Source organism: Eleutherodactylus coqui, chromosome 4 (assembly GCF_035609145.1).
Source record: "Eleutherodactylus coqui strain aEleCoq1 chromosome 4, aEleCoq1.hap1, whole genome shotgun sequence".
Lineage (NCBI taxonomy): Eukaryota > Metazoa > Chordata > Amphibia > Anura > Eleutherodactylidae > Eleutherodactylus > Eleutherodactylus coqui.
The window spans coordinates 54,394,454-54,403,718 of record NC_089840.1 but is presented as its reverse complement, the minus strand read 5'-3'; the positions used below and the strand labels follow the sequence as shown (position 1 = coordinate 54,403,718).

General features: G+C 49.3%; 1 protein-coding gene across 1 annotated transcript; it reads left to right on the top strand.

The window, feature by feature from the left end:
• The first annotated feature begins 5,732 nt into the window (after positions 1-5,732).
• On the top strand, positions 5,733-6,683 carry LOC136626483 (olfactory receptor 1f45-like). The gene has a single exon (XM_066601542.1). It carries the CDS (start codon positions 5,733-5,735, stop codon positions 6,681-6,683), a length of 951 nt encoding a protein of 316 aa, XP_066457639.1.
• Positions 6,684-9,265: the final 2,582 nt, after the last annotated feature.

The window sequence follows — 9,265 nt, the reverse complement described above, 5'->3', positions numbered from 1 at the left end:
AGGAGGAGGAGCAGGAGGAGGAGGAGGAATATTAGACACAGATTGATGAAGCAGAAATGTCCCCGTTTTGGATGGTGAGAGAGAACGTAGCTTCCATCCGCGGGTGCAGCCGACGTATTGCTTAGGTATCGCTGCTGTCCGCTGGTGGAGAAGAGAAGTCTGGGGAAATCCAGGCTTTGTTCATCTTGATGAGTGTTAGCCTGTCGGCACTGTCGGTTGACAGGCGGGTACGCTTATCTGTGATGATTCCCCCAGCCGCACTAAACACCCTTTCCGACAAGACGCTAGCCGCAGGACAAGCAAGCACCTCCAGGGCATACAGCGCTAGTTCAGGCCACGTGTCCAGCTTCGACACCCAGTAGTTGTAGGGGGCAGAGGCGTCACCGAGGACGGTCGTGCGATCGGCTACGTACTCCCTCACCATCCTTTTACAGTGCTCCCGCCGACTCAGCCTTGACTGGGGAGCGGTGACACAGTCTTGCTGGGGAGCCATAATGCTGGCCAGGCCCTTAAAGACTGTTGCACTGCCTGGGCTGTACATGCTGCTCGATCTACACACCTCCCCTGCTACCTGGCCCTCGGAACTGCGCCTTCTGCCACTAGCGCTGTCGGATGGGAATTTTACCATCAGCTTGTCCGCCAGGGTCCTGTGGTATAGCAACACTCTCGAACCCCTTTCCTCTTCGGGAATGAGAGTGGGAAGGTTCTCCTTATAGCGAGGGTCGAGCAGTGTGTACACCCAGTAATCCGTAGTGGCCAGAATGCGTTGAATGCGAGGGTCACGAGAAAGGCATCCTAACATGAAGTCAGCCATGTGTGCCAGGGTACCTGTACGCAACACATGGCTGTCCGCACTAGGAAGATCACTTTCAGGATCCTCCTCCTCCTCCTCCTCCTCCTCCTCCTCCTCAGGCCATACACGCTGAAATGATGACAGGCAAGCAGCATGGGTACCGTCAGCAGTGGGCCAAGCTGTCTCTTCCCCCTCCTCCTCATCCTCCTCATGCTCCTCCTCCTCCTCCTGAACGCGCTGAGATATAGACAGGAGGGTGCTCTGACTATCCAGCGACATACTGTCTTCCCCCGGCTCTGTTTCCGAGCGCAAAGCGGCTGCCTTTATGGTTTGCAGGGAACTTCTCAAGATGCATAGCAGAGGAATGGTGACGCTAATGATTGCAGCATCGCCGCTCACCACCTGGGTAGACTGCTCAAAGTTTCGAAGGACCTGGCAGATGTCTGCCAACCAGGCCCACTCTTCTGAAAAGAATTGAGGAGGCTGACTCCCACTGCGCCGCCAATGTTGGAGTTGGTATTCCACTATAGCTCTACGCTGCTCATAGAGCCTAGCCAACATGTGGAGCGTAGAGTTCCACCGTGTGGGCACGTCGCACAGCAGTCGGTGCACTGGCAGATTAAACCGATGTTGCAGGGTGCGCAGGGTGGCAGCGTCCGTGTGGAACTTGCGGAAATGTGCGCAGAGCCGGCGCACCTTTACGAGCAGGTCTGACAAGCGTGGGTAACTTTTCAGAAAGCGCTGAACCACCAAATTAAAGACGTGGGCCAGGCATGGCACGTGCGTGAGGCTGCCAAGCTGCACAGCCGCCACCAGGTTACGGCCGTTGTCACACACGACCATGCCCGGTTGGAGGCTCAGCGGCGCAAGCCAGCGGTCGGTCTGCTGTGTCAGACCCTGCAGCAGTTCGTGGGCCGTGTGCCTCTTATCGCCTAAGCTGAGTAGTTTCAGCACGGCCTGCTGACGCTTGCCCACCGCTGTGCTGCCACACCGCGCGACACCGACTGCTGGCGACATGCTGCTGCTAACACATCTTGATTGCGAGACAGAGGAGGAGGAGGAGGAGGAGGAGGGTGCTTTAGTGGAGGAAGCATACACCTCCGCAGATACCACCACCGAGCTGGGGCCCGCAATTCTGGGGGTGGGTAGGACGTGAGCGGTCCCAGGCTCTGACTCTGTCCCAGCCTCCACTAAATTCACCCAATGTGCCGTCAGGGAGATGTAGTAGCCCTGCCCGCCTGTGCTTGTCCACATGTCCGTAGTTAAGTGGACCTTGCCACTAACCGCATTGGTGAGGGCGCGTACAATGTTGCGGGAGACGTGGTCGTGCAGGGCTGGGACGGCACATCGGGAAAAGTAGTGGCGACTGGGAACTGAGTAGCGCGGGGCCGCCGCCGCCATCATAGCTTTGAAGGACTCCGTTTCCACAACCCTATACGGCAGCATCTCAAGGCTGATAAATTTGGCTATGTGGACGGTTAACGATTGAGCGTGCGGGTGCGTGGCGGCGTACTTGCGCTTGCGCTCCAACAGTTGCGCTAGCGACGGCTGGACTGTGCGGTGCGAGACATTGCTGGATGGGGCCGAGGACAGCGGAGGTGAGGGTGTGGGTGCAGGCCATGAGACGGTCGTGCCTGTGTCCTGAGAGGGGGGTTGTATCTCAGTGGCAGGTTGGGGCACAGGGGGAGAGGCAGCGGTGCAAACCGGAGGCGGTGAACGGCCTTCGTCCCACCTTGTGGGGTGCTTGGCCATCATATGTCTGCGCATGCTGGTGGTGGTGAGGCTGTTGGTGGTGGCTCCCCGGCTGATCTTGGCGCGACAAAGGTTGCACACCACTGTTCGTCGATCGTCAGGCGTCTCGGTGAAAAACTGCCAGACCTTAGAGCACCTCGGCCTCTGCAGGGTGGCATGGCGCGATGGGGCGCTTTGGGAAACACTTGGTGGATTATTCGGTCTGGCCCTGCCTCTACCCCTGGCCACCGCACTGCCTCTTGCAACCTGCCCTGCTGCTGCCCGTGCCTCCCCCTCTGAAGACCTGTCCTGTGTAGGCGTTGCACACCAGGTGGGGTCAGTCACCTCATCGTCCTGCTGCTCTTCCTCCGAATCCTCTGTGCACTGCTCCCTCGGACTTACTGCCCTTACTACTACCTCACTGCAAGACAACTGTGTCTCATCGTCATCGTCCTCCTCACCCACTGAAAGGTCTTGAGACAGTTGCCGGAAGTCCCCAGCCTCATACCCCGGACCCCGGGAACTTTCCAATGGTTGGGCATCAGTGACGATAAACTCCTCTGGTGGTAGAGGAACCACTGCTGCCCAATCTGAGCAGGGGCCCGAGAAAAGGGAGTGTTCCCGCTCCTGAGCATGTGTCATTGTAGTGGAGTGAGGAGGCTGGGAGGAAGGAGGAGCAGCAGACAGAGGATTCGGATTTGCAGCAGTGGACGGCGCAGAACTGTGGCTGGACGATAGGTTGCTCGAAGCACTTTCTGCCATCCAGGACAGGACCTGCTCACACTGCTCATTTTCTAATAAAGGTCTCCCGCGTGGACCCATTAATTGGGCGATGAATGCGGGGACGCCAGAAACGTGCCTCTCTCCTAATCGCGCAGCAGTCGGCTGCGACACACCTGGATCAGGAGCTCGGCCTGTGCCCACACCCTCACTTGGCCCTCCGCGTCCTCAGCCGCGTCCACATCCTCTAGGCCTACCCCTACCCCTCAGCATGCTGTATTACCAGTGATTTGATTTCCCAGGCAGGAAAGAAATTGGCGCAAGGCTGCACTCAACCGTAGCTGGTTGCGTCTGATTTTTTTACGTTCTCCACGCAGCACACACGTACCCAGAGCCCTTAGGACTGACAGAGGCAGGGCAAATATACTTTCTTCCCTTTTGTTTAAAAGGATAGGCCCACTGCGTCTATTCACTGAATAATAAGTTTAATAACTGACACTGTGTTGCGGCCCTGCAAAAGTGTCACAGAACTTTACTGTTGCAGAGTTATTAACTGTGGCAGAGCAGGTATTTCCCAGGCAGGAAAGAAATTGGCGCAAGGCTGCACTCAACCGTAGCTGGTTGCGTCTGATTTTTTTACGTTCTCCACGCAGCACACACGTACCCAGAGCCCTTAGGACTGACAGAGGCAGGGCAAATATACTTTCTTCCCTTTTGTTTAAAAGGATAGGCCCACTGCGTCTATTCAATGACTAATAACTGTGTTGTGGCCCTGCCTACACAATTCTGTGCCTGTAGTATCAATGGAGGGTGCAATACTCTGCACCGCCGATTTTGAGAAAAAAAAAAAAAAAAAGCAACACAGCTAACAGCAGCCTGCACAGTACTCACACAGTTAAATGTGGCCCTAGAAAGGACCGTTGAGGATCTTGAAGGCTACACTCACTCCTAACACTCTCCCTGCCTAAGCACCACTTCTGTCCCTAATACCGGGTGCAATGCTCTGCACTGCCGATTTTGAGAAGAAAAAAAAATTAGCAACACAGCTAACAGCAGCCTGCACAGTACTCCACACAGTTAAATGTGGCCCTAGAAAGGACCGTTGAGGTTCTTGAAGGCTACACTCACTCCTAACACTCTCCCTGCCTAAGCACCACTTCTGTCCCTAATACCGGGTGCAATGCTCTGCACTGCCGATTTTGAGAAGAAAAAAAAAAAATTTCCACTGCTAACAGCAGCCTGCACACACGTAGATGTGGCCCTAAGAAGGACCGTTGGGGTTCTTGAAGCCTACACTGACTACAAACACTCTCCCTACAGCAACTCCAATAGAACAGCACTTTCCCTCACTAACTCACACGGCATCTGAGCCGAGCCGCGGGAGGGGCCGACTTTTATACTCGGGTGACATCTGATCACCCCAGCCACTCACAGCAGGGGGGTGGTATAGGGCTTGAACGTCACAGGGGGAAGTTGTAATGCCTTCCCTGTCTTTCAATTGGCCAGAAAAGCGCGCTAACGTCTCAGAGAGGAAACTGAAAGTAACCGGAACACCGCGTGGTACTCGTTACGAGTAACGAGCATCCCGAACACCGTAATATTCGCACGAATATCAAGCTCGGACGAGTACGTTCGCTCATCTCTATTGTAGACATCAGTATTAATTACAAAGGATTGATTATACATTCTTATACAGCATATGGACCAAGTATGCAGATTTTTTCCATAAGTTTAACTGTACATAAACTGCCCACTTATTTCTAGTCTGATTAGAAAGACAGGAGCAGGAACAAGGAACAGGGACAAGGTTTAGCAGGGGAGCTGTCCAGCAAGCCAGCTAGCTTAATAGGTAAAGCTGTCACCTAGAACACAAGCGCTCCTGGGTTTACTGTACTTGGTTCTTAAGTGGTTAAAGTGCCAGTGCAGTGCAACATTTTGGAAAGATTCTCCATATCAAAGCTTGATAAAGGCAATCTTGCTGAAATGGAGTTTTGCTGTAATGGAGTTTTACGTATCTGGAATTATTTGAATGAAGTAGCAATATTCCTCTGGGCTGCTTCTGTGATGTTGGGATCCTTTTTTGCATATGTTTGAAGTTTGTGAGTTGGCATCTCATGATCACTTGCATGGCTGGAGTTTGTTCTTGTGCTGACCTTTACACCTAATGTTTCTGAACCCTTAGGGTAATTATAGTCTCAGGTTTTATCTCTTCTTTTCTGCAGTCCCTTGACTATGAACAAAGGATTATGCAGACTACACCGCCCCCTCCCTGCCAGGTTAGACATTTGAAGCCGGTGGTACTGTGGTAAAACACTGATTTCTGATGTCGCTCTGTCTGAAGACAGGTGCTCTTTTTTCTGTCTACAGGTGGTGGAGAAGGTGATGATGATGATGATACTTTCCCCATAAGCTCTGAGAAGGTTTGCTGCATATAGAGTAAAGCTTTGCCTGGTTCTTGTAAGGTCATGGACTGTAAGGCTTCTCCATCATGGAAGCGGTGAACATCTCCTCCAGCTTCACTCTACTGGGTTTTTCAAACATTCCTTGTAACCAACTTGCACTCTTTGCTCTTCTGCTTGTCATCTACCTCCTTACATGGATCAGTAACTTGCTGCTATTAACTTCCATAACCCTATCTCCAGACTTAGATAGTCCTATGTATTTCTTCTTAGGGAATTTATCGCTGGTGGACATTTGCTTCTCCACTGTCACAGTACCACAACTACTTCATGGCCTTTGTTATGGCCGCTTGAGGATTTCCTTCTTGTGCTGCTTCCTTCAGATGTATTTCCTTGTGTCATTAGGCGTCACCGAAAATTTTCTCTTGGCGGTCATGGCTTTTGACCGGTACTTGGCTATATGTAACCCCCTGCGCTACACGTCTATAATGAATAGAAGGGTATGTTCCATTCTGGTGGTCGCCTCCTGGTTCACAGCAGCTTTACATTCTTTTCTACACACTTTCATCATTTCCAAGCTGGCATACTGTGAAGACAAATTAATCCAGCATTTCTTCTGTGATGTGACGGCTCTGATCAAAATTGCTTGTTCAAGCACCACTCTGCCTGAGATGTTACTTTACACCGAGGCGTCTTCGGCCATTATCATTCCATTGCTCTTTATCATGACCTCATACTCACTTATTGCTCAGGCCATAGTAAAGCTGAAGACTGCTGAGAGTCGGAGGAAAGCCTTCGTTTCCTGCTCTTCTCACCTCATTGTTGTTTCTCTTTTCTATGGCACAGTCATTTTCATTTATTTCCGCCCTCCCTCTAGTTACTCTGCCAACTATGATCGAATGATCAGCCTGGGGTACACAGTGATAACACCCATGCTCAACCCCTTTATCTACAGTTTACGAAACCATGAAGTGAAAGATACACTAAAGAAATTAATTCAAAGGAGGCAACTGTCATTACCAAGAAGGGGCTATGTGTAAGAAAATTAAATAAGTGATGTTGGCAAGAGCTTCAGCTACTGTTTCCGGTAGTATCCTGTTGCGTCCTCCAGACGTGCGACCACAAAAACACAAACAAAAGGCACAACTGTGCAAAGAAAAACATAAAACTATGGGGAAATCTCTCCCTATAGTCCCCTAACCCAGGAGGGGGCCCTGCCTACTCGGCGGACCGATCGCTCTGACAAGTGCGAGCCTGCACGCGTGCCTGGGCCACTGACAAGTCCCTATCAGGGAGCCCTAGCACAAAAGAAAGGCGAAACAGCAAACCAAACAAAACAGAAAAGAACTTAGCTCGCATGGAGAGCTTCAGCCAAGATGTGTTCCTCCGTCGCTGTCCAAAGGCAACTGAAGTATTGCCCAGCACAGGAGATAATGCTGGCACTGTTTAAGTAGGAGCCAAGCTACTCAGCACCAGGTGCTGACTGATGTTACTCCTGCAACTACCACACCCCTCAGCTCCCAGAGAAGCAAGGGCACACCCAAAACCTGGTCTGGCCTGCAAGCAAGGTGCAGGCCTCAGAACGGCTGCAACAGATCCACATGTAAGTCTCTCTCCATTTCCCTTGCTTCGGCCCTTAAATATCTAAATGGGGAGACAACTCGGACAGTTTCTAACTGCTCCTCTGCAGACTTGGCTGTTCTAATTAATCAGGGGCACAGCAGCGAATGTCTACACCGTCCAGACAGAGTGGATTTACACGGGACAACTATCATCTGAATTGGCATACATATATATAAGATCCCACCTTCAGTGTTGACCTTCTGCTCTCTTATCCCTCTGTGCAGATATACTCACAAGTCTTTTTTCTACCATCCGGTCAAGGTGGCTGTCTGTATACAAAAAAATCCAATTCGGGAACCCAGAAGACTTTTGTGAGAAACTTCTGCTTTTATTACATGCTCAAACACTGGATGACATAAGAGAACGCGTTTCAGTTTTACACAAACCTTGTTCACCTCGATAATCCATCCTACTAGCTTCCTTTAAAAACACTTCCAATTACAAAAAACACTTGTCATTTAACCCCTTCATAATCCTAGCAGCTGGAAATGCTGATTGTTCGTCTCTTCCCTTTAGACTAGACAAATGCATTATGCACAGCTAGATATTCTTAAACACTAAATATTACAATCAATTCAGAATATTTTTGCTTACTTTAATAATCTTATGGGACAGAAGAAATGTCGTTCATGAGTTATATATAGATAATTCATAAATAATTCATAAGGACCTTCATAAAATAGTTGATTTTTTTTTAGAATTTATCAAAGAATTTTTCCATAATTCATTGCATTTGGAAATCTTGTACCCAACACTAAGATCCCAAATGCCTCTCTTTTCAGCACCATATCCTGGCTTACATTAAGTCTCCTTGGATTTTTTACCCTTTCTACGCCGTGTTACACAAAGCTGTCCATTTTCCCTGAATGTATTTCCAAAAAATGTTTTGCAACACCTGTACTATGGATGTTAGAATTTTTAATATGTCGTACATGTTCTGTGATGCGTGTTCTTATTTTGCGTGTCGTACAGCCCACATAATGCAGGTTGCACATTGTGCATGTAATCATGTATACAGCATTACTTGTGTCGCAATTTATGTCGCTCATGATGTTATATTTTTTATTACCTGTACTATCCACAAACTGATTTTTCTTTACTGCTAGATGGCATACGCTACATTGGGGGTTGCCACTTTTTTTTTTTCTTTTCCTAAATTTGTTAAGGAATTTTTCCATAAATTTTTTTATAAATTCTAAAAAAAATAGACTATTTTATGAAGGTCCTCAAGAATTATTTATGAATTATCTATATATAACTGTTTATTATGGACGACATTTCTTATGCCCTATAAGATTATTAAAGTAGGCAAAAATATTATGAATTGATTGTAATATTTAGTGTTTAAGAATATCTACCATGCTTATAGGAAGAAAGCTGTGCATAATGCATTTGTCTAGTCTAAAGGGAAGAGATGAGCAATCAGCATTTCCAGCTGCTAGGATTATGAAGGGGTTAAAGGGGTTGTCTCGTGAAAGCAAGTGGGGTTCAGCACTTCTGTATGGCCATATTAATGCACTTTGTAATATACATCGTGCATTAATTATGAGCCATACAGAAGTTATTCACTTACCTGCTCCGTTGCTAGCGTCCCCGTCGCCATGGATCCGTCTAAATTCGCTGTCTTCTGGCGTTTTTAGACGCGCTTGCGCAGTCCGGTCTTCTCCCTGGTGAATGGGGCCACTCGTGCCGGAGAGCTGGTCCTCGTAGCTCCGCCCCGTCACGTGTGCCGATTCCAGCCAATCAGGAGGCTGGAATCGGCAATGGACCGCACAGAGCCCACGGTGCACCATGGGAGAAGACCCGCGGTGCATCGTGGGTGAAGATCCCGGCGGCCATCTTGGTAAAGGAAGAAAGAAGTCGCCGCAGCACGGGGATTCGGGTAAGTAATAAACTTTTTTTTTTTTAACCCATCCCTTGGGTTTGTCTCGCGCCGAACAGGGGGCCTACTGAATAAAAAAAAAAACCGTTTCGGCGTGAGACAACCCCTTTAAATCAC